Source organism: Macrotis lagotis, chromosome 7, assembly GCF_037893015.1.
Source record: "Macrotis lagotis isolate mMagLag1 chromosome 7, bilby.v1.9.chrom.fasta, whole genome shotgun sequence".
NCBI classification, from domain to species: Eukaryota; Metazoa; Chordata; class Mammalia; order Peramelemorphia; family Peramelidae; genus Macrotis; species Macrotis lagotis.
The window spans coordinates 94,380,594-94,405,519 of record NC_133664.1 but is presented as its reverse complement, the minus strand read 5'-3'; the positions used below and the strand labels follow the sequence as shown (position 1 = coordinate 94,405,519).

Sequence of the window (24,926 nt, the reverse complement as noted above, 5' to 3'; positions counted from 1 at the left end):
CGCGCCCCCAAAGAGGCAAATAACCCATCCCTCCTCGGCGCCGCGGGCCTCCTCCCCCTGCGGCTCGCTCCGCAGCCCCCTCCTCCAGTCGTTCCCCTTGGCCAGAAGCTCCTGGCTCCCGGAGGCAGCGGGCAGGCAGCCCGAGGGGTGAGCCCATGAGGCCGCCCGGGCAGGCACGGGCCCCGCCGGCGAGGGGAGGCCGGCGCTGCGGGCTCCGGGCCCGCCCCGGACAGCCCGGGGCCCTCAGACGCCAGGGGCCGCCGGGTCCGCCATGTTCCCGGCAGCCCTTGGGGCGCCGCATGGCCCGGAGGCGGGCCGCGGCTCCCGTCCGCCCCTGCGCGGCCCGCTGGGGGCGGGGCAGCCGGGTAGCGCGTCCCTCACGACGGCCGGTGAGGTAGGTGGTGCCGCGGCGCGCAGTGCGGCCCGGTGCGGCCCGGCCCGGCCCCGGCCCCGGCCCCGGCCCCGGCCCCGGCCCCGGCCCCCGCCGCCCCCGCCGCGCGCACTCACGCACACACACGGCAGCCTGGGAACTCACATCTCTGGTTTTAATCGAAGTCTAGGCGAAGCGCCGGGCGCGGCCCGCCCCGTCCGGGGAGGCGGCCGGCCCGCGCTCTGCGGCCATTGGCAACTCACGGCGCATGGGCGGGCTGGGCCTTCGGGGGGCCCAGGGGCTTGGGCACGCCCGGCACCCCCAGGCAGGGGCAGCAGCTGCCCGGCGGGGAGGCGGCGTGCGCGCCGCAGCGCCGGGCACCCCGCGGGGGCTCCCGGGGCAGGGCCGGGCCCCAGGGCAGGGGGAAGAGGCAGGGCCGGGCTGCGGGCCGGGGGAGGCAGCAGCTCCCGCTGTGCCGCGGGGAGCGGGGTCCGGGGGGGCCGTGGCCCTGGGCTCGGGCAGGCACTAGCGGCGGTACATTGCGAAGGCCAGCAGGCTGACCAGCAGGGTGAGGCCGGCCAGGCCCAGGGTGGCGGTGGGGGGGAAGAAGGGCCGGTACTGGATCTGGCAGTACCAGAGCACTGTCAGCATGAGCAGCAGCAGCGGGAGCAGCAGGTTGCCCACTCCCAACCCCGAGGGGCCTGTCTCTGACCCCGGCGGGCAGCCGAGGTGTTGGGGGCCGGCTCTGGCGGCCACGTGGCAATGGAGAACGCAGTTGGGGGGGAGGTGAAGCGAGCCCAGCGTCTGGGCATCGTCTCCTAGAAGCTGCCCTTGGTAGATGAGTCGCACCTGGTGTTCCCGGCCTGGAAACTGGGTCCTGAGGAGAGAGGGCCCTGGGTAAGAGAGCAGGCCTCAGCCAATCCTAGTCCTAGGCCACAGTTCACCCCCCCCCCCCCCATCCAACTGGCCACCTCCAACCAGGATAAAACGGAACAGGGAAGCATTTAACAAAATAAACTAAGATGCGCTGTACAGGTGAATCTGTGGTTTTTTAAGGCAATGGGTCCCTGCAGGGATCTCTTTGGCTACGATGCTCTGTGACATTCTTTTCCCATCTGATTCCAATCCATGCCCTCGGCAGCACCTCCTTCCCTGGCCCCCTCCTATCTCTCCCTGCCCCTACCTACTCACCTTTTCAAGGAGCCAATGGTATCCTGGGGCCAGGCTCTAGCCACCTGCTCTGAGTCGTTGAGGAACTTGAGCCTCAGCACCAAGGGTCCTGGCTGAGAGCTGGGGGGTGCTGCTTCTGGGGATGCCGGGCCAGGCTCTGACTGTAAGTTTGGTACTCGGTGTCTCAGTGTGGGGGCCTCGGATCCGGAAGCATCCTGGCTGTTGCTGACTGTGGACACCGCGGCATCTCTGGATTGCGTTGGGGAGGGGGTCCCTGAGTCCTGGGGCAGCAGATCAGCTTGTTCTGAGGTGTGTGTAGAGATCCAGGCCAGGCCCAATACCAGGAGACAGAGGAGTGCCCCAAAAAGGACGGTCACCTCGTCTCCCACCCCCTCAATGAGGGCCATGGCACCTGCCTAGGCCAGGCTACTGAGCTATGAGGACATAAAGAGACACCAGTGAATATATCAGTATACTGAAAGCTCTATTTTCCCAATCAGCTACACCTTCACAAAAACTTAATTCTTTGAATTCCAACCCTTGCCTAATGTTCCTCCCCATTCCTCAAGTCCTTTGTCTCCTAAAGTCCCCAAACCTACCTCTCTGCTCCTCATCTTTAAATTCCAAATCCTGCCCTTTGGTACCTCAATACTGCTGTCTTCTAAGCCTGCCTTTTCAATACCAAACCCCAAATCCCACCTTTAGGCCTCTCAGTTGATCTTATGACCCAAACTTTATTCCATTAAACATTTCAACAATCAACCAAATCCCAACTCCTAACTTACTGCTCAACTTCTCTGCATCTTAAAAGTCCCCAAGCTGCATCTCTATATCCCCCCCCATACACACACCATTAAAATATTAATTCTACTAATCTGTTAAAAAAAAAAAAAGCCCGGGGCAGCTAGGTGGAGCAGTGGATAAAGCACCGGGTCTGGAGTCAGGAGTACCTGGGTTCAAATTTGACCTCAGACACTTAGGGCAAGCCACTTAACCCCATTGCCTTGCAAAACAATTAAAAACAACAAAAAAGCCTTTAAATTTGACTGACACCTCACTGGCATGAATCACAAACCCTCTTTTTCTTGAGACCTCAACCCCTGTTGCCAAAAATCCTCAAACCCAATCCCTCCCCTCCTCTAAAATCATCTCCTGGGGCCTCAATTCCCATCTCTTAGAACGGCTCCCCCAATTTACACAACTTCCATTACCAAGCCCCCGAGCCCATCTTTTTGGATCTCAGCTCTGGCCGCCTTCTCCCCCTCCCCTCCATCACTACACCATTCCTCCCTGCCCCAAAGCCCGAGACCTTAAACGCAACACCCCCTTCATCGATCATCTCCTAAGCACCCCCTCTCATAACCAACAACCCCATGGTGAACTTCGCTTCCCATTTTTTCTAAAGAACCCCAATTCACTCCGCCCACCCCACCTCCCCTCATCAAGCCCCAAATCTCACTCTCTAGGGGCTTTCTCTCCTCTGTTTCCTGGGACCCCCAAATTCACCTGTCTCTGCCCTCTCCCCCCCATACCCAAGCCCTAGACCTGGAATTCCCCTTGGGAAGCTCCCTCCACCCCAACAGACACCCCCCAAAATTAAAAGGTTTGCGGGAGGGTGTGGGAAGACTTGGGGCCACATTCGGGGGGGGGAACAATGGGGCTGGCAGGGGTCCCCGTCCCCGCTACTCACGGAGTCGCTGGTCCATCTCCATGTCGGACACCCCAGTACTTCCGGGAGCGCGGCGCCGAGGTCGCTCCTACCTGTCCACCCCGCCCCCTACTCTGCACAGGCCGGCCCAGAGCATTATGGGACTGGTAGTTCCGAGGACGCCACTCAGGCCCCGCCCCCTCCCTCGCCTAACTCCCGGAAACAATCCGGGCATGGGACCAGAAAGGATGGGAGAAGATGGGGAAGGTCAGGGGAGGAAGGTAGTGCCCCGCCTCGGGGTTCACCTAGTATCTCTGGCGGCTCTGGCCAGCCGCAAGGTTAAGTCCTGGAGATGCCTTTTTGTGCGTGCAGGAAAATGGTTTTAAGTGCATAAAGTAAAACGCAGGACTTAAAAGGACACGGATCGTGTTGAGATGTAATTACCCAGATGTATTTTTAAACTAGTTCAAAGACCTCACTTTAAGGACCCCTGATCCAGTTCAACCTCCTCATTTTGGGGTTGATGAAACTGAAACCAAAAGAGGGTAATTTGCCTAATATCACAAGAAGTAGCAGGTCACCTCATTCCAAATTCACTGCTCTTTTTACATAAAAAGGTTTACCCCAGAAACTAGCATCAACAATTTTTTTTATATCTACAAATGAAACCTGGTGCCAAAAATCTGGAATGAGCCCCAGGACTGTATAGTTTTGAGGGACCTCTAGTTCTCACACCTACACCTTTCCCCTTTCCAATATCTTTGGTTTCAGATTCATTTTTCTTGGGACTTATGGAAATCTCACCTCTGTATAACGACCTATATCTATAATAGTTACTAAGCTACTATCACTCCCTAGCTATGGTGATTTTGGGTAATTCTTTAGTCTGAGCAGTGGTCTTATCTATAAAATGGAAATAACACTATCAACCTTTTCTAGTTAGGAAAGCATTTTGTAAACCTTAAAATGATGCATAACTATAAATCAAAACATCATATAAATATCAGTTCGCTTAGAATAATAGAATTTTAGAACTAGAAGAGAATTTAGAGATTATCTAGTCCAGTGCCCTCATCCTACTGCTGAGGTCCTGAGGTCTAGGTGCAAGACCACTTGACCACAAAAACCAAAATTCAAACTCAGATTTCCCAGGGAGCAACCAGTTGTTGACTGGTTGACAAGGGTGGCCCCACACGGGCATAGAGCAGCAACTGGGCACATTTGAAGAAAAACAGAAAAACAATATAACATCTTGCAGGTGCTCAGTTTTGGGAGCAAGAGGCAGCAGAAGATTAAAGACCTATCCTCTATCACAAGAAGCCTGCCTATAACCATAGATGTCTGACTGGTGGGAATCCTCAAATTGGAAGTGTCATATCAGAAACATAGATTTTAAGGATTTCCAAGGACCACCATCTGTAGTAGAGGAAACAGGCAGGGAGGAAATTCAAATGAGTCCAACACAGGCTAAAATAAGGGATGGAAGGGGTTTGGAGAAAAGGAAAATGAATAAAGACATACATCATGGTGGGTCCCTTTGAGTTGTACCTAGTTTGTGTAGTATGTAAAGCTTTGCAGAGTTTCTTCTCTTCCAGTTAATTCTTCCTATTCTAGAAATCAATCAAATATTTGTAGAATACTATGTATTAATTACTACCTCGGAGATATGAGGACAAAGAAATAACAATCCTGGAGGTGAGGAGTGACTCCTGAGAGTGATGCTCTGGATATCATTCAATCAACAATGCTATGTGATTAGAACCAGAACTGAGACTAGGATTCCTGATCTCTAATTATGGGGGAGGGGGAGAATCAGGCCATGATGAACTACACTAGAAATGGGTGGAAGTGAGATGGCATCATGCCTTGGCCTTTTTACTGTTTAAGAATAAATAAACGTGGCTTAGTGGATAGAGCCCCAGTCCTGGAGACAGGAGGACCTGAGTCTTGGGCAAGCCACTGAACCTTTTTGCCTTGCAAAAACTAAAATAAATAAATGAATGAATGAATGAACAAACAAATAAATAAATGAACGAACCAGGTGTGGTTCAGTCTGATTTAGGCAAGACCGCTTTCATTCATTCATTCTTTCAAGCAACATCTATTAGGCACCTACTAGGTCGCTAAGTCTGACCTGGACAGCGGTCCCGCCTCCCTCAGCCAATCAACAGGTATCGCTGGGGCATCCGTATGCCCGGGCGCTGCCCAGCAGAGCCCTGGCATAGGGGTTGGGCCGGGGAAGTGAGGGAGAGGAGGAGCAGCGGGTCTCCGAGAGCTCGGGGGAACAGGCTGGGGGTGGGGGCTCGGGAGCGCCGGGGCAGCAGGAAGCCCCGGAGCAGGATTTCCTCGGGAGCCGGCGGGGCCGGGCCGGAGGCGGGGGCGCCCGGAGGCGGGGGCCGGGCCGGAGGCGGGGGCGGGGGCGGGGGCGCCCGGACGCGGGCGCGCTGCGCCGCGGAGGGGGAGGGGGAGGGGCGCGCCAGAGGGGCGGGGGCGGCCGCGGGGGGGGGCTGCGTGTGCCGGTGCCGGCGGGGGCGGCGGTGCGTGCGCATGACGCGGGGGGAGGGCCCGGGCGGCGCGCTCCCGGCCCCGTTGTTGTCGCCGCCGCCGCCGGTCGCTGGTGGGGAGCCGCGGCGGGCAGCGGATCGTGGCTCCGGCAGCGCCCGGCCAGCGGCGCCTCCGGCTCTCCGGCCCCATGCACTAGCCCCGCGGCCCCGGCTCCGCGGCCCCAGCCCCTGCTAGACCCCGACCCCCGCCGCCGCCGCGCCGCCCCCGCCCCGGCCCCCGCGGCTCCCGAGCCATGAACTTCCAGGCGGGCGGGGGGCAGAGCCCGCAGCAGCAGCAGAGCCTGGCGGCCTCGGGGGCCGGCGGCGGCGGCGGCGGGGGCGGAGGGCAGTTCGGCGGCGCGGGGCCCGGGGCCGGGGGCGCCGGCGGCCCCTCCCCGCAGCTGGCCGCGGGGCCCCCGCAGCAGTTCGCGCTGTCCAACTCGGCGGCCATCCGGGCCGAGATCCAGCGCTTCGAGTCGGTGCACCCCAACATCTACGCCATCTACGACCTGATCGAGCGCATCGAGGACTTGGGGCTGCAGAACCAGATCCGGGAGCACGTCATCTCCATCGAGGGTGAGCGGGGGCTCGGGGCCAGGCCGGGCGGCGGCCCGCAGGCGGGGCTGGGGTCCGCGCCGCCGCCTCCGCGCTCGCTCGGGGCTCGCGGCTGTCCTGGGCCCGGGGCGGGAGGCGGAGGGGGGCCGGGGCCCGCCTGCTCGGGGCAGCCCTCCCGCGCGCTGCTCCCGCCCCTCACCCTTCACACCCCCCACGCCGCGGCGGGGGAGCTGCGGGCCGGGCCTGGCGCGTGGCTCGGCGCCGGGGCCGCGTGGGCGCGGGCCCGTTATTCCACGCCCTCCCGTCCCCACCCGTGCTCTGCAGAACCGCCTGCTCAGATCCATGCGGCTGCGCTCCCGGGAGCCGCCCCTGGGGCGCTGGCAGGGGGGCTGGGCTGCGCCCACCACGGGGCTCCCCCTCACTCCCTACGGGGCCGGAGCCCCGCTCCCCGGCCGCGGGCCAGCCTCGGACCCGGGAGCTGCCCCCCCCCCCCGGCTCGGCGGGGCGCCGGCGCCCCATTGGCACCCCAACCTCCGGGCGCCGGGAAGGGGCAGATGGAGCGAGACCGGAGCCATCTGGCCGCCTGGCCGGGCTCCGCGTTCTCCCGGGCAAAGACAGGCTCCCGCCTGCGCCTGCGGGCCCTGCGGGCCGGGGGAGGCCGGGGCGGCCTGGGCCCGGGGCGGCCTGGGCCCGGGGCGGCCTGGGCCCGGGGCGGCCTGGGCCCGGGGCGGCCTGGGCCCGGGACTTCCCTCTTCCTGCCCAGGCCACGTTGGGACAGGAGAAGCTACCTGCTGGCAGAAGCGGGCTGGGCAGGGCTGGGCTGCTCTGACTCCCTTCCCTCCGAGCCCCCCTTTTCTCCCGAGGCAGAGTTGAGTTTTCTGTGAACTAATTAAGTAATACAGCGGCAGAAAAAAATCTCATTAACACGGATCTGAGTCAGTGGCCTGAATCATCGCTGGAGCTGTACCGCTGGGCTTTATCCCCATATTTAAGAGTATGGCATTTCTGAGGACTGGAAGCTGCCCCTGAGGAGGTCATCCTGTAAATGGGAAAGGGAGGGAGCAGAGGGAGAAGGCCACCTTCTCTCTCCTAGTTGGAATCGGGAGATTCTCTGGGACCACCCAAGCCCCCGTTTGGAATGTGAAGACAGACCTTTAATACTAGCAGTAGAGACCCTGGGACAGGTAAAGACAGAAGCAGCCGTCATCTGTAACATTCCAGGAAGCATGAGGGAAGGCTCTTATTAGGTTCCTGAGAGTGGGGATGATGATAAACATTTTGCTGCCTTAAGAGATGGATGCTATTGATCAGAATCAGGGTTTGGGGATCTTTATTCCATCTGGGAGACCCTTGGGATAGTTCACTAAGATGAAAAAAAGAATCAAACCTTCCTTCAATTCCCTCCTTACTTTTCAGAGATACTTCTGCTTGTGTTCCAAGGCAATTTTGTGTCTTCTCTAATGGTCCTTGATGTTTCTAATCCATTTGTTACAAAATTTTGGTATTTCTCTTTTATAACTTCTCTCCCTTTCCAAATTTTCCTTTGTCCTGTAAGTCTTCTTCCCTGCCCCTCCCTTCCCCCCATAGTATTTTCTTGCTCTTCTTTCAAGCTATTTCCTTTTCATTTATCCTCAGTACAGTGCTTAAAAGCACCTTCTATCTACTTTGCTCCTTCAGTCATAATCTTTCTTTAATTATTTCCTGTCCTATGGGTGAAGTCCATGCTTCTAAGTTAATCTATTTTATTGCTCCAATTTCATTTCATCTCCAGTTTCTCTTGTCCACCACTTTTTGCCGTAGACTTAGGGATTTTCTTGGTGTTTTGTTCCTTCTTCAGTCTTAGTCCTGCCTTTCCTGGAAATGACAGTCTTCTACCCATCTGTCAAACTGTTTTGCCTCTGCCCAGTAAAATGGTCTCTGCCTGTTTCTCTCTTCCCTTCCCTTTGTCCCTTCACTTAGAACCTTTCTAATACTTAATAGTGGTATTATTGATATTTCCTAATTCACTATTATCCTCCCACCACTCCCTACTCCCCTAAAAACAATAACCTCAAATAATATAACCCCCCACACACACACACACTGCGTAATGGAAAGAGCACTAGTGTTGAAAGATCTGTGTTTAATTCTCAGTTCTGCTGATAACCATGTGACCTTGGAGAAGTCAGCTAAATTTCTTTGAGTCCTAGTTTCCTTCTGTAAAATAGGTATAATAAGTGTTCTACTTTACAAGGTAAATGAGAAAATCAAATGAGAAAAGACATGTAAAGCAGTATCCATAATATTTTCTAAATTATTTTAGATCATTCACTTTCTCTTTCTTAGACTGTCAACTCCTCAAGGGAAGGGATGACATCTTCTCCATGCCCCAAAATGGTTTCCACTTAGTAACAATTAATACTTTGGTCGATTATGGTTATTTTTTGATTATGGTTAATTATTAATCCCATCCCATCCCATATTGGAGGAAGGAGATGAAAGGCACTTAGTTGCTGAGAATTCAATCTGGGGGTTGAGGAAATGGAACAGTAGAATTGCCCTTACCTGTCCGGTTTGCTCCATGCATTCTTCCCAGGGCTACAGGTAGAATACACTACCACTTCCAACTCATATATGTTATGAAACCAAAGAAAGTGGGAGAACTTAAAACTTTTGATGCTAAGAAGAAGTAAGTTTCAGTAAGACTGCCTTTTAAAAATACATATATTTAATTAAATATCAATTTCATGTTGGAAAATTTCTGAATATTTTGAGTTCCAAATTCTCTTCCTCCCATCCCTTAAAAGGCAAACAATATGATATTGATGATACGTGTAAAGTAAGACAAGTATCACCAGTGATTCTGTCCTTGGCTTTAAGGGAAGGTCCATACTGGATCAAGAACTCCTATGCTTATGGCTCTTTTTTTTTTTTAAATAGACAGCCAGGGACCAGCAGTTGTGAAATGTAACTGTAAAATACCAGATTTTTGGCTGTTCTCCCCACCCCCCAATTCAATTGGTGAAGGTGTGAAATCCTTTGGGTTGTCCATCCCTAATAACTTCCATCCATCTACATTTTCCCCTTCCACCTCCCTAGTTCAGGCCTCCAGTACCTCTTGTCTAGACTGGTGTAATTGCCTTCTAATTGAACCTCTTCTCTCCATTGTTTGCCCTCTCCAAGTCATTCTTCATACTGTTGCCAAAATAGCAGTCTTAATACCAAGGTATGATTGTGACTTCCTGTTGCCTACTGAATAAAATACCAACTGCATAGCCTGGTATTTAGGTCCTTTTACAACCTCAACCCAGTTTACCTTCTCAGTCTTTCTGAATGCACTGTTCTTTGGAGCATTCTCTGTATCAGTTAAAATGTTCTTCATCTTGCCTTGTCATCTTCCTCTTATGCCTCCCATTTCTAGGGCAGGTCACCTACATATATCCAATTTATTGAAGTCCTCTCCCTTGGAGGCCCAACTCAGGTGCCTGGGTTTTTCTTTCTTCTTTAACCACCAAGAAATCAGATGTGCAAAGAAGAGACCAAGTAGGTTGACCTGCTTGCTTATTAGAAAGTTTAGTGGGAGGGGAAAATTATTGTAATTAACCTTCTTTCCCAGGTTTGAAGAAAGGATGGGACTCCAGAGGAATAGCCGTGTCGTTTTTAAAGTCATGAAAACATAGATTAAAAATTTTAACTTAGGCACAGTAATATTGTGAAATGTGTAGCATTCATTCCTTGATTTTTAAAAATAAGGAAACTGAGGCTCAAAAGTTATAATTTCAAAGTAACTCAGTTCCGTATCAGAGCTGAGACTTGAACTGCAACCCGAAATTCAATATTCTTTCTACTTCATCATGCTTCTGGAAAGAAGTGATCTGTGCTTTATTTCTGAGAGAAGAGGTGAGAAAATCAGATGAAAAGTTAGAGATCTAGGTTTGAACATTTACTTATATCAAATGCCCTGCAAGATCCCTTCAAGCTGTTAATTTCCCTTTATAATAAATAAATCTCTACTTTAAAGGATGCCATGCTCTTCAGGCTATGCAGTTTCTCCTCAGTGACACTATAAGACCAGAGTCTCAAATATGGTGCCACCTCAAGATGCCAAACATGAATTTAAAAAACATTTATTGATACATTCTATACTACAATCAGTTCTCAATATATCTCACCCCCCAACTGTCTAAAGATAGTCCTCCTCCCCTTTTGTAACAAAGTCAAGCAAAATTAATGAATTCTGGAACCACATGTGAGTGCGTATGCAACATTCAGCCCCCATAGTCCTCCATCTTTTGGTTGTTTGGGGGATTTTTTGGCTGGGCAGTGGGGTTAAGTGACAACTTGCACATGGCCACACAGCTAGTTAATAAGTGTCTGAGTTTAGATTTGAACTCAGGCTCTCCTGACTCCAGGGCCAGTGCCCTATCCACTGTGCCAGCCACCTAGCTGCCCTCTAGTCTTCCATCTTTAACAAGGGAAGGAAAAATAATACTTGATTCAGTCAAGTGACTGCTTATTGATCTATTCCTGACTACCTATGCAACATTTAGTACCCATTGATCTGAGTTTAACTCTCTTCTAATATCTTTTTTTACATGATCATAGTCTACCATAGATATTTGAATCCTTTTTCTTCAACTTAGTGACTGTTTAAAGGGGACTCTCTTACCCTTTCTTTCCTGAGGATACCTAAGCATTGAGTCCCTGCCATATGCTTTTGACTGTACTAGAAACTAGAGACCACAGGAAAAGTATAATGAAGCTTACAGATCATTGAGGAGACAGGAAACACATATGGAACAATCAAGAAACCCACACAAGACTATCCAGTAGTGGAATGCTGAAAACAATGGTTCCATTGATAAGTGCTATAGCAATTGAGAAAGAAGCAACTTGTTTTGTGCTAGAGGTAGCGAGAGAAGACTTCATGAAGGAAGTGAGACATTGATCGATTCAGCCTTGGCATACACATAAGGTTTGTATGAGCAGAGGGCCTTCTACATTGGAAAAGAAGCTTTGAATAAAGACAGGAATGAACATAAGCAGACCTTGTCCAGAATGGTTGGAGCAGACAAAAAGATATCAGGGAATCTTGAAGAATAAGGTCTGTTAGGGTTGACTAATTATAGGAGGTTGTAGGAACTGGATAGAAGATTTTCAGACTTGATATAAGAGGCTTAATCACTTTGTTGAAGGTCTTGAAAGAGAGTGACCTTCAAATCTTGCTTTCTATCCAGTTTGACAGCTTCATAAGACTTGAGGATAATGGGGTCATTGGTTGAGTGAAGTCTTTCAGGATAGCAGGAAAAAGGTGGCAAGGATTTCTTGCAAATGCTCAAAGATGTGAGTGGAGCACAGATTGGGCAATGATAATGGTGGAAGTTAACTTGAGAGAGTTCCCCGTTGGCAATGAAGTCTAAGGGGCAAGGAGAGGCATTGAGATGGCCATTGCTGTGTGACCGCTCTGGTCTCTGAGCTCCCTCATTTGACCCTTATCATATAGGAACAATGCCCCCTTTCCTCCCTTCCAAGGTTTGCCAGGCTCTGAATGAATCATGGCCACTGGTGAAAGAATTCCAAGCTTTCTGAGAATCCGTGCCTCAAGAAATGGGGGAAGCTTTGGGGAATAGTAGAAAGAACTCATGGATTAGGAGTCAGGGAGCTGGGGTTGGAGTCCTCCCTTCAACACTTAACTTGTTGTGTGACTATGGGCAACGTAGTTAACCAACTTTTTCTGAGCCCGTATTTCCTGTGGGGATAATAATGCTTTGGCACTCACCCACCTCGCAGGCTTGTAAGCCGTAAGTGCGGTGTAAATGAGTCATTATTAATTTGGGAGAGGGGGGGAATACAGACTTGTAATTTTATTAATGTAGGATGATCCTAGTGAGGAAACTCCCTCTCCCACTGCGGATTGAGAAGGGGACAAACAATTATTAAGCTCCTACTATTCCAAATATGATCTCATCTGATTGGTAACCCTTCTGCAATGTGTAGCCTCAGAGTTCGTCTGGGGCTTCAAGAAGGACGTGACTTGCCCAGGCCACACAAGCCAGTAAGGGTCAAGGTCAGGACTGGAACCCCTGAGGTCAGCTTGTTATTGTTATTAATTTTAAAAATCAGGTTTCAGAGGGGCAGGGAATAGTTTTATACTTACCTGCTCAATTCCCTATCCCAAAATATTCTGTACTACCTGAAATTGTTCACTTCATTACGTTAACTACCCAAAATTCTGCCTATTAGAGGTTTAGGAGATTGAGCAGCATCCTCTTTAAAAATGCAAATAGATGCCTTTGAATTAGTTCAGTCAGTTTGTTCTTCCTAATAAATTACCCAGATCCAGTGTACTGAGAGAATGAGAGTTTTAATTGGAAAGAAGGGAGGGAAATAATACTTTGAAAGGTTGGGTAGGTTAAAAGGTAGAGTGAGGTGGGAGATGCAGGTCAGGTGCTTTAGCAGAGGAAACTGGGTAGGAAGCAGGAAGGAAGGAAAGAAACAGTTATTAATCACTTAACTGTTTACCAGAACAAATAGCATCACAATAATCCTACGAAGTAGCTGCAATCGTGAAGTGACTAGACCAGGGTCATACAGCTAGTGCCTGAGGTTGGATTTGAACTTGGTTCTTCCTGACCTAGCTGCTTTTAGATGAGTTGCCTTTAAACCTGGTCTGCTGAGTCCTCTTCTTAGTTGTTGCTCCCAAAGGGCTAGCTTTTAAAGCTCAGTTCCATTGTGCATAAAATAGGCTTTTGTGGGCTAGCTTGAGACCCTAACCATCATTTATAACATTGTTATAATGAAAAAAATTCAGCCCAATATCCAAACATCCTACTTCTAAACCTTTTTTTTTTTTAATATTACGTTAGAAGGGAATGTGCTCCTACTGGTGCTGTGCATATCATTTATCTTTTCGCTTATCTCCCCAACATCCTGTGAGCTCCTTATGGATTTAACTATTCTATTCAATAAGCCAATGCTTATTAAAGCCAGAAACACCAGCCTCTGCCCTTATGGGGCTTTTAGTCTAGTGGAGGGATATAACTCATCCGTATCTAAGTGGTGCAAAGTGATTCATGATAATAAATGTGAGGCAATTATGGAAGGGAGTTCATCCGGGAAGTTTTATGGAGGAAATGGAACTTCAATTGGACTTTGAAAGATGGTTGGGAATTCAATAGAGGGTGGGGCAGGAGAGCTTTGCTGCCCTAGATGTGGAGAATGCCAGGTGTGTCTAATAATGGCTGGTAAGTTTGCTTAGAACACCTCGCTACACTGTGTGGGGAACCTTCGCTCTGCCCTCTGTTTAGGGATTGGACTATTTTTAAAAATTGGTTGTTATAATTGAAATTGCCCAGAAGGGAGGGATGGTTAATAAGGGGGTTGAACAGTGAAGGGGAAGGAGAGTGCCATGAAGCTTTCACTAGAGAAGGTCTGGCCCATTCATTCAAGAGAACTGGATTTTAGTTCCAGTTTCAGTCCTCCCTTTATGACCTTGGATACTTGCCTTTCCTGGCCCTCTTTTCTTTTTTCATAAATGGGGGGGAGGGTTGATGGGAGATTTCAGTTTCAAAATCCTCTGGTTTTTAAGTACTTGACATTGTTTTCTTTTGGAAAATGTGAAACAAGGAAAAGGGGAATTTTAGGCAGAGAGACCCCTCCTGGCCTATGGAATTCAGGAGAAAACAATTGTAATCCCTTAAATCCTGGGATAGGAAAAAAACGTATAAACAAGAAACTGGTGTGTTATCTGTTTCCAACTTGTATATGTGTCTCTGGGCTGGGGCTTGAGGAAGCAAAGGAAGAGGAGGAGGCAGCCAGAACTTGACCTAGATAACCTTAAAGTTTCTTTAAATGTAAAGACTGTGATTCTATGAAGAACTATAATTTCCAGCAAAATGTTTTGGTTTTTTAGTTTTCTTGCAAGGCAGCGGGGTTAAGTGACTTGTTCAAGGTCACATAGCTAGGTAATATTAAGTGTCTGAGGCCAAATTTGAACTCTGGTCCTCCTGACCCCAGGGCTGGTGCTCTATCCACTGCTCCACCTAGCTACCCCCATTTCCTGTGAAATGTTAACAGTAACTGAGAAGAACTGGTAAAGCCTCTCTCTAGGTCATGTAGAAGGAATTCCTGACTGGGAGTATGGCCCATCTCTGTAATCCTTAGGGTTTAACACAGCATCTCACATGTGCTCAGCATCTCATACCACATACACGTTGATGAAGAAATAAATGTAGGCCTGGTTAACGAGACTGGGTAATTTAAAACCCATTGGTAATCCCTGTTTTAGGTCATAGAATGATGGCATCTTGGGAGCTGGAAGGGCCCCCTTCCAGAGTGGCTAGTTAGACTTTGCTCACATTACAGATGGAGAAACCGAGGCCTCAAGAAGAGACAGGCCACACAGCCAAGTGAAACCCAAGGCTGCAGAAATATTACTCATCCTTTCTGGGCTTTAGTTACCTCATCTATTAAATGAGGGACTTACACTGTACTGCTTCCAGATTCCTTTTCACGGCTAAATTCTTTGCCCTTTCTATCATGTGAGATTTAACTGGACCACTAATTTTAATCTCCTCTCTGTGGGAGCTAGGAACCTGTCTCCTACTCACTCTTATAGCGAAGGTATTAATGAGCTACCAGATGGCCTGAAAGGAGAGAGATCCAGAGCTAAGAGGAGGAATCTAGGGAAAAGGAAACCTGGTTAATTCACAGATTGCCTAATTGACTTTTGCTGGACAGAATTGAGGGCAGTTTACTGGGGACATCTTCACAGGTTGTAAGGGAAACATGGCTTTCTATCTTCTTAGAAATATTAAAACAGTTGGGGCATTGGACCTAGAATCAGAAAGACCTGAATTAAAATCCCACCTCAGCTGCTTAACAAAACTGTGTGTCCCTGGGCAGGTCATGCAGCCTCCGTTTCTTCAATTATAAAATGGGAATAAAAAAATAGAACCAACTTCCAGAGTTATATTGAGGATAAAATGAGATATTATGATGTAGTGAGTACTTTGTAAATGCTAGTTCTTTTTATTGTTGAAGTTAGTTATCATTTATTGTTGTTGGAGATCATAGCTCAAACTTTATATAAACCTTTAGGATAGGAGTAGACAATGACCCTGTTCTTTCTTTTGTTTAGGGAATTTCTAGGTGAGGAAACTCCCAACAATTGAGGCAGAGCTTCACTTTTTCAGCAATCTTAGGGATTTACCTATGACGTTGAGAGGTTAGGTGTCTTTCCTGGAGTCAATACAGATAGTCATTTTGATTTGAACTCAGCTCTTTCTGACTTCTAAGCCAATTCTAGCTCCTTACGGTTTAGGAATGTTAAGGGATCCTCCGGTTAGCACTAGCTGCCTCTCCATGTAACTGTTGTCCATGAAGAGTCCAACTCTTCATGATCCTATTTGGAGTTTTCTTGGCAAAAATAATGGAGTGGGTTTGTTACTTCCTTCCCCAACTCATTTTACAGATGAGGAAACTGAGGCAACCAGGATGAGGTGACATTCTAATGGGAAAGACAATATGCATAGAAGTATGTGCAATCAACATATAGACAAGATAAATGGAGGACTGCAATAGAGGGAAGACCTTACAATGGTATGGGGTCAGTGGAAGGCAGGATTATGACTGGGACTTGAAAGAAACAGGGTAAAAAAAGGTGTTGGAGACCTCTAATTCCCACTATTTACTGGGAGGTTAAAACTGGTGGGTCACTTGAGTTTAGGAATTAAGAGTGGCAGTAGACCTAAGTCCACTTCTGTAAGGAGCCCCTTGGGAGTGGGAGATGCCAGCTCAGTTTGGAAAAGGAAATTAAGTTGAGAGGGCAGCATATGGGACACCGGGTCTTGAATCAGAGATTCTGAATCCTGGTTCTGCTTTGTTTATTTCTTTGGGACAAATAACTTTACTTTTGTGGGCCTCAGTTTCCTTATCTGTAAAGCCCGGAGGACTCCATTAGATTTTCTAAGACTGTGGCATACTACAAAGGAAATCCCTTTGGGCTGCATATTCATTTAGAAAGCCACAAATTAACATTAAGCATGAAAGTTGTTTCATTTTGGATAGAAATGTTTCTAAAGTTGATTACTCACTGCCCTGCCTTAAGTAGAGTATACTGGATATAAATTCGATTTAAGAAAAATAATTCAGATCTATCCATTTTATTTAGGTTATCTCACATTATATGTTGCACTTTACAAAATGCTTTTTCTTACAAAGAACCCTTTAAGTTATTATTATTATTATTATTATATTATTATATTTGTTTTACTGATGAGGAAGTTGAGGTTCAGCCAGTTTAAGAAATGTGTTTATCAGTCAAGTTTTATTAAATGTCTATGGAGCCAGACACTAAGGATATAGAAACAAAAAAGAAACCTTCCACCCTCACCTCCCACTCCCAAGAGCTTATAATTAATCATGAGAGACAACTATACCAGATAATTTGGGGCAAAGGCACTGGCGACTGAGGGGTCATTAAAGGCTTTGTGGGGAAGATGGAGTTTGGAAGCTTATTCAGGCCAACATCTTTTACACTTGGGTCTAGTGGTCCTTCTCTTTATAAACATCACTTAGAGTGCTTGGAGCCTGTTAAGGTATGCTGGCCTTTTTGCCCCTCTCCTAAATGACCTCTGACTCCTCCTGTTTTTAGTTTGTGGGAATCTCGTTTTTGTGGTCTTTCACTGCAGTCAGACTGTCTGATACTGTCAGGTCCTTTATATGATCTACCAGAACCCTGCCCTGCTCTTTTCATTTGTGGCCTTGAAAACTCAATTGCCATAGCTATTGGAATTGTGGATAATGTAAAAGAAACTAGGGTTCAAGAAGAACTTGAAGGACCTTTGATAACCAAAGTGTGGAAGAGAAATGTTACAGCTGCTTGAGACCCTCTTTCCTTTACATTTATATAGACTTAGGGTTTGCAAAAATTCCCATTTCCTAGATTCTCATTCAATATTGACTACAACCCAAGAAGGTAAGAAGTGCAAGCCTTATTATCCTCTTTTTGTGGATAAGAAAACTGAGACTTAGAGAAAGGTTAAATGACTTGGCCAAGGACATATATTGCTGATGTAGAGCCAGGATTCCAAGGTCTTAGACATTGACCCACCCCGTTTAATTTTTGTATGGGTAAGGTGTTACTGCACACCCAGGTCAGAGTTTAACAGTCTTTTTTAATCCTCATTTTTTTCATCACCCAAAGGAAAATGAATGTAGGGAGAAGGGTCATCCTTCTAAAAGGAGTCATTTTTGTGTATTAGTCTTTCCCAGTCCTGACTTTAATAAGATCTGCCTTGTGCCTTTTGCAGCTGCAATGTGGAGTTTAGGGAGAGAATGGCTAGCAGTGGGAGATGTTTGGAAGCAGGTCAAAGGGAGAAAGAGGAGTTGGGTAGTTTGTTGTTAGTTTATATTTTCAGAGAAAAGAGAACCTTTGATCGCAGACGTTATGCTAGGCCCACTAGTTCTTGCAAAGTACAGTGGATAGATCATGTACTTGAAAGTGTTAATATTTTGGAGAGACTTCATACCTTTAACCCTTTCCAGATAACACCTGTTTTTAAGTAAACCATCTTAGCCTAAATAAAATCACCTGGAATATGACTTTAAGGGTAAAGGCAGGAGGAAGAAAAGGGACCTTCCTTGCCTTTTACAACTCAAGCTAAGAGATTTTTTTTGGCATTAAAAATCACTTTTTTTTTTTTCCCATTAAAGCACTGGCGCCACCAGGAATTGAGGCATAGAACCTCTCTGATCAATCAATCACTATTTATTCATGGTTTTCATACCCAGCCCTATGCTATAAAAAAAGCCCGAAATGGGGTCCCTGCCAATAATCTTTTAGTTAAGGAGTCAGGGACAAATGGAGCAACCATGAAATAATTAATGAACTAAAAGTTATCCTATATAATGGAATTGAAGAGTAATATAATAAACTGATGAATTGTACATTACAGATCATTAGAGAAATGGAATGTATTAATATGGTGCAGCTGCTTATATAGTGTAAGCATGGGTAAAAGGAAAGAGGGAAGGGAGAGTTCTTTGGGGAAAACTTATAGAGGATTGGAGTGGGATTTGGAGAAGTAAGAAGAAAAGAACATGGTGGCTTATGGGGAGACAAGATAGACAAGAGGATGAAATGAAGAGGGTAGGGGGAGATGAGAGCCAGACCCGACCACAGGAGTAGTTGTTGTATAGTAATAGTTGTAAAGAAGATTGTCTCATTAGAACTGGAAGAAACCTTCTCCATTTACAGTTGAGAAAACTGATAGAGAGACTATTGAATGACTTGGCCTGGGGGTCACCTAGCTAATTAGAGTCAAGAGGTAGAATTTGAACTTTGGTCTTCTATCAGCTCCAAATCCTCTTCACTATGTCAGCTCAGATAGAAAGTTTTGTGGTTTTTTTTTCCTTTCTGGAGCCCCTCCAAAGGCAGGGAGATAATTATAGCAATGTTACTTTTGCATGAATCAACTATAGAATTTGAAAACTGGGAGAGGGAATCCTAGAGGTCATAGGTCTAGAAGTGGAAGGGACTTTCAAGGTCACCTAGCTCAACTTCCTAATTTTATAGATGAGAAATTCAGAGCTTGTGACTTTCCCTGATTGCAACATAGCAGAGTTAAAATTTGAACCCAGGTCCTTAGACTACAAATCCAGAGCTCTTGAATTTATCATAGTATATAGGAAGAAGAGTGCATTCAAATGGCAGTTCTACTCTTGACAAGGGATAGCATGGTAAATAAGTTGTTTGCTTCTCTTTCCAAATCTGCTTCCCTTGCTATACAATTAGAGGGTTGGATTAAATGATGTGGCATGCAGTCCTTTCCAGTTCTAAATCTTTGGTCCTCTGATTTTGTTATCTTGGAGATCATCTATTCTTTTTTTTTTTAATTCTGAACTTAAATATCAAATAAAAACAGCATTTTCTTATACAATGAAGAAACAGGGAAAAAAGGATCGTGTGTGCATGAAACTTTGAATCCATTTTGTAGGAGCTGCTTTTCTTTCAAAGTATATAGTAAATTTAGCCTATATCATTCAAGACTGTCCTTCTTTAATTTTTTCTAGTCTTCTGTTATCTTCTTTTTGGTGTGGGATAACCCTATCCTTATCCCCACTTTTCCTTCCCCTATTTTATTCTTACATTCTTCTTGATGGACTCCCATTCTCAATCTTACTTCTTCTCTTGAATGAATGACATATTTTGTTCTTGAATGTCAGTTCATCCTTATCGATTCACCCTTGTTCTGTCAGTTTACTAGTGTAAAATGGTTTCAAAATGGAAGATTGACTTCCAGTGGAAAAAAAGGAAGACAAAACTCTTGTAACATAACTTTATAGTTAAGCAGAACACATTCTCACATTGGCCATGTCCAAAAATGTATTATTTCTCACTTTGTAAGAGAGCACTTGTCTGTCAGGAAGTGGGCAATTTGGTTCATTATCTGTTTTCTGTAATTATGGTTAGTTATTTCATTTATCCTAATTCTAAAGTTTTCCAAGGGTATTTTTCTTTACAATATTGTTATTGTTCTTTTGGTTCTGCTACTTTTACTCTGCATCAGATCAGTTAGCTCTTTCCGGGTTTCTCCAAAATCAGCATGTCTGGAAATATAAAAATTTTTCATTACAGAAATATACCATACTTTTAGATATTTCTCCAATGAATGAGCACCTCCCTTAGTTTCTGATTTTTGTCACTAAAAAAGAGCTCCTCTAAATATCTTTAATAATTTATTTATTTATATTTAGTTTTTGCAGGGCAATGGGGTTAAGTGGCTTGCCCAAGGCCACACAGCTAGGTAAGTATTAAGTGTCTGAGGTCGGATTTGAACTCAGTTACTCCTGACTCCAGGGCCAGTGCTCTATCCACTGCGCCACCTAGCCACCCCTTCCTCTAAATATTTTTGCACATAAAAGTTTCTTTCCTCTTTCTTTGGATAGCATCTCTTCTAACTCCCTTATTTCACAGTTGAAGAACCTGAAGCCCTCATGAATTAAGTCATTTACCTGGGTTATACAGGCAAGAATTGATCAAGCATTAGAATGCAAATCTGCCAACTCCAGTGTTCCTCCCTTTATATCTTGTTCTTGCTTCTTTCCATCTCCTATTCCAGCTGTCCCAATATACTTTTACTTGTTGCCACCTAACATTATTCTGAGTTGGGGCAAGTTTCTTAACCTCTCAAAGTCTAGCTACTTGGTATTAAAAAATGGTACCAAATAAAATAGTAAGTACCTGCCTGGAAGAGTTGTAAGACTAATGAATTCATTTGAATAAAGCAGATTATAAACCTTAAATCAACAATGTCTAGATGTCAGTTATCTTACTAATTAGTAATAACTGATCCAAAGATTTCCAAGTATTTTTTTTCTTTTTTCTTTGGTTTTTGCAAGGGAATGGCATTAAGTGACTTGCCCAAAGTCACACAGCTAGGTAATTATTATTATTAGTAGTAATATTAGTAGTAGTAGTAGTAATAGGTGTTTGAAGTAGAATTTGAACTCGGGTCCCCCTGACTCCAGGACCAATGCTGTATCTACTGAGCCACCTAGCTACCCCCAGTTTCTAAGTATTATCTAAACAAGATTCTCCTAGACCAAGTACAACTAGTATCAATTTTCCATTTCCTTTTCCCCCAAAACCTATCACTTTTCCTAATCATAATTTGAGAAAGAAACAATACCCTTTGAAATAGCATGTGTACACAGCAGATCTCTACTCTGATGCCTCAGTGTCCTCTGGAGATGATTCTGGATTCTCATAGGTTGTGTCATGAAAGCTCTGGTAGTTCATCCAGCAAGCATCCTAGGTTAGTTTAGGTTGCTCATCCCCAAGTGATGAACTTTTAGATTCCAACAATCCTCAAAGACAATCTATGAAGTAGAAAGAGCAAAGGAAACACCGGCTCTTGCAATGTTACAGAGCTGAAGACTCAGAATATTGAAGTGAATTTGTAACAGAATTCATTTTATTTCATGTACTACTGATCTTTCTGAAATGTCATTTGATTTATTTATTGCCCCATAGATTTGTATGTTTTCTTTTTGATACTTTGTGTTCTTGATTACATCAAGGATATCTACCTGAACATTTTGTCCAAGTCCTCTCGTGTTTAAAAAAAAAAAATTTAACTAGCATTTGTTTTCTTTACCTCCTACCTGCTCTTTCCCCTTTAGAATAAGAAAAACAAAGCCCTTATTACATAAAAATCTAGCATAGCAAAACAAATACTTCGGTTGTCCTTGTCCAAAAGGTGTGTGTCTCATTCTCCATATTTAGTCCATATCTGTCAGGAAATGAGGAACATTTCTTCATTATTGGTCATGCCTTTTTCTAAATCCCTCATAGATGATCCAGCTTGTGAATTGAATCTGATTTTTTTTTTTCAGCTAATTCTCAGCCTGTGCACATGTTCTTCATCTCAGTTCCATGATTATCCACCTCCTTTTCTGGTCATACTTTTACTCATTGATCTTCTTTATCAATTCTCTCATAAAAGCCATCATTGTTAATAGGATGTAACCTATTTAGACTGTCTTTTTGTTAACTCTCTGGGCTATTTGTCATTTTGATTCATTCTAATGTTTCATGATTTACAAGCATATAACATCAAGAGAATGTTGGTGTTAAGGAAATTGACTTTTGTGGCATGGAATATTTTGGGATTATTACAAGTGCTTCATAATTTTCTAAATGTGGTATATGAGTTAAACTCCCCAGTTTCTGACTGACCCCTACCTAGTTGACCCTCTGTGATGACTCTTCCAAAGCATCCTTTTCAGTGAGCTAACTAGATGGGCCACATATCCTATCCTAAGCAAAAATGAGCTTTTCGTCCACTTTTTTTTTTTAAATTAAACCCTTTTCATAGGGAGATGTAAGGTGTGTACACACAGGCTGGTGGTAGTGGCCAGGACCTTCTCATTATAGGGCCATCACTTTTAGGGCCCTCCATTTAGTCCAACCCCTTCATTTTACAGATCCTAGCACAAGAGGGCAACTTTAATGTATATTTGGGAGACACCTTTTCTCAGAGGAAAAAACTTTAAAAGCTGCATTTTATTCAGTCAAAAGCTTTTTTAAAAAAAAATCAATAAATACAATAGGTTCTTATATTCTCTTTCCCTCTCAGTCTGTGGTTTGACCTAGAAGGTATGCTCTACTGAAAATCTCTCTGTGAAAGCCTTTTTCCTTCCTTCCTGCATCTCCCTCAAAGTTTCTCGCTGTCCTTACTTTGACTACTCTCACAAAGGCTTCATGGGAATTAGAAAATAGGAATGTGGTCATCATAGACCCCTATTGGAGACAGAAGGGGCCTTCAAGGTCATCTGATGCAGAAGTTCTTATCGGTCTATGTCTCATGGTCTCCTTCTGGCAGTCTGGTGAAGCCTGTGGTTCCCCAGTCCCAGAAAGGTCCTCTGGATTCTTATGCAAATATATCCAAGAAATAGATCACCAACAACAGAAATCATGCTTTTCACTCTTTAAAATCACTGATCCCTTAAGAAAGGACCCAGTGCAATTAACCATGTACCTCTAACTATAAAATACAAAGTTTAGCATTTTTTAAATTTTGATTTTAAGATTTAGAACTTTAAAAAATTCATAATTAAAGGAAATGTTAAGTTTCAGTGAAAAGGTTTTTTTTTTCCCCCATCCAAGTTTCTGGACTCTTTCATTTTACAAACAAGGAAGCTAATGTCCAAAAAGATTCAGTGACTTTGGTAGTAAGTGGAGCTGAACCTGTATTAGAACCCAGATTTTCTGATCTCAAGTCCCAAGGAGGTTAGGACAGAGACCTATCTGTACAAGAATATTTATAGTAGTCCATTTTGTTGTGGCAGAGAATTGGAAACAAAAAAAATGGCTTTCATCAATTTTGGAATGGCCAAATAAAGTGTATAGTGTGTGAATGCAACTGGATTTTACCTTACCATAAAAAGTAAGGAATATGCAGGAAATGAGCAGAATCAGGAGAATAATTTGCAGGATGACTCTTCCCCCCCCCCCCCACGCCACCCCAGTAATGTGAGGGGAAACAACTCTGGGAGGATTCTTTGGCCAAAAGCATCAACCCCATCATGACTGAATGAAGCAGATCATCCACTCTTATATGAGGCGCTCTATCTACCCAGAGGTAGAGAAGCCATCATGCATTATCAGATTATGGTTCATATCTTTGATTTAGTTCAATGACACTTATTTATAATGAGGGAGGGCTTCCACTTGGGGAAGGGGCAGTGATAGACATGGGGGGGAATGCATCAATAAAACCTACTTAATAATAGATACCAGGTTGATTAGAGCACTGGACTGCAATCAGGAAGACCTGAATTCAATTGCTGCCTCTGACATTTCCTAGCTGTGTGATCTTGGGCAAGTCACCTAAATCTCCATTTACCTCAGTTTCCCCAACTGTAAAATGGGAATCATAACAGTGCTTACCTCTTATACTGAACCCTATGGAAGTTCAAATAACAAGCCTTCAGTACTGTGTCTGACCCATAAAGGTTTATTCCCTTCCTTTCCTCCTAGTATCATTAGATTGTAAGCTTCTTGAAGGCAGGAGCTATCTTTTGCCTCTTTTTGTATACCTGTTTCTTTTTTTAAAAAAAATATTTTTATTAAAGGCAATGGGGTTAAGTGGCTTGCCCAAGGTCACATAACTAGGTAGTAATTTGGACTCAGGTCCTCCTGACTCTGGGGCCAGTGCTTTATCCACTGCACCACCCAGCTACTCCCATATCCCTGTTTCTTAACATAGTGTCTGACCCATAATGAATATTTAATAAATGCTTGTTGTTTGACTGATAGCATAACTTGTTCAAAACCAGGCCTTAACCCAACCTTAGTCCAGACACTAGAATATGCCCATTCAACTTGGTTCATTCTAGGTCCTCTTGATACCAGGGATGCTTTCTCTCCCACCTTCTGTTTCCCAGAGGTCTTAACAACAGCAACTAACATCTATTAAATTGTTATTATTTTTATTAAATTATTAAAGGCTTATAAGCCTTTGATAGATACTATCTCATTTTAAGCCTTATAACCACCCTGAGAGGTAGCTTCTGTTGCTATCCCCGTATTACAGATGAGGAAGTTGAGGCAAAGACAGGTTAAGGCACTAGTCAAAGTGTCTGAGGTTAGATTTGAACTCATGTCTTCCTACTTCAGGCAAGGACTGAAGAGTTTTGGTTACTGTGAAAACTTCTCTTGTCCAAGCCAAAGGAGGAAGTGTGCCTCATTTCAAATCTCTTGAGGAGGGAGAGAGAGAGAGAGAGCCCCTTGACACAGGGGGGGCACTGCTGGTTCTCGGACCTCAGGGGAAGGAAGCTGTTACAATGAGCTCTCTCCTCTCCTTCCGTGAGCCCGAAGGGGGATGTAGAGGTGGTTTGTTCTGCTGACCAGATGTCCCCTTGTAAAAGCTATTCTAACACTTCCTTTGATCTGACCAAGAGTGGAGGTTTTCAGAATTTAGGGCTAGAAAAGACTTGTAGTCCATTCCTGGGATGGGTAGGAAGCACCTTCCAAAATGAGAAACTTTCTGTTTCCTTTAAAAAATTTATTTAACCTTATTTGATATCCTGAGTCCAGTAGATAGAGAAACTGAAGCCCATATTTAATACTTTTTGTAGAGTCTGGAGGTGAGGA

The 24,926-nt window shown here is 45.5% G+C and overlaps 2 protein-coding genes across 4 annotated transcripts in view; one reads left to right on the top strand and one right to left on the bottom strand.

Annotated features, from left to right (window-relative positions):
- Nucleotides 1-531: 531 nt before the first annotated feature.
- Nucleotides 532-5,425, bottom strand: TMUB1 (transmembrane and ubiquitin like domain containing 1). The gene is made up of 3 exons (XM_074193354.1): nucleotides 3,231-5,425; nucleotides 1,562-1,974; nucleotides 532-1,247 (listed from the first exon to the last, which is right to left on the bottom strand). Exons 2-3 carry the CDS (start codon nucleotides 1,945-1,947, stop codon nucleotides 896-898), a joined length of 738 nt encoding a protein of 245 aa, XP_074049455.1. The 5' UTR covers nucleotides 1,948-1,974; nucleotides 3,231-5,425; the 3' UTR covers nucleotides 532-895.
- A 360-nt stretch (nucleotides 5,426-5,785) lies between these two features.
- Nucleotides 5,786-24,926, top strand: part of AGAP3 (ArfGAP with GTPase domain, ankyrin repeat and PH domain 3) — an 81,199-nt gene continuing 62,058 nt past the window's right edge. The window contains exon 1 of one of the 3 annotated variants that reach the window (XM_074193352.1): nucleotides 5,786-6,307. In XM_074193352.1, coding sequence (XP_074049453.1) covers nucleotides 5,986-6,307 — 322 coding nt within the window. In that variant the 5' untranslated portion in view covers nucleotides 5,786-5,985. The remainder of the gene's footprint in view (nucleotides 6,308-24,926) is intronic. The other 2 variants (XM_074193348.1, XM_074193349.1) reach the window with 2 other exon arrangements.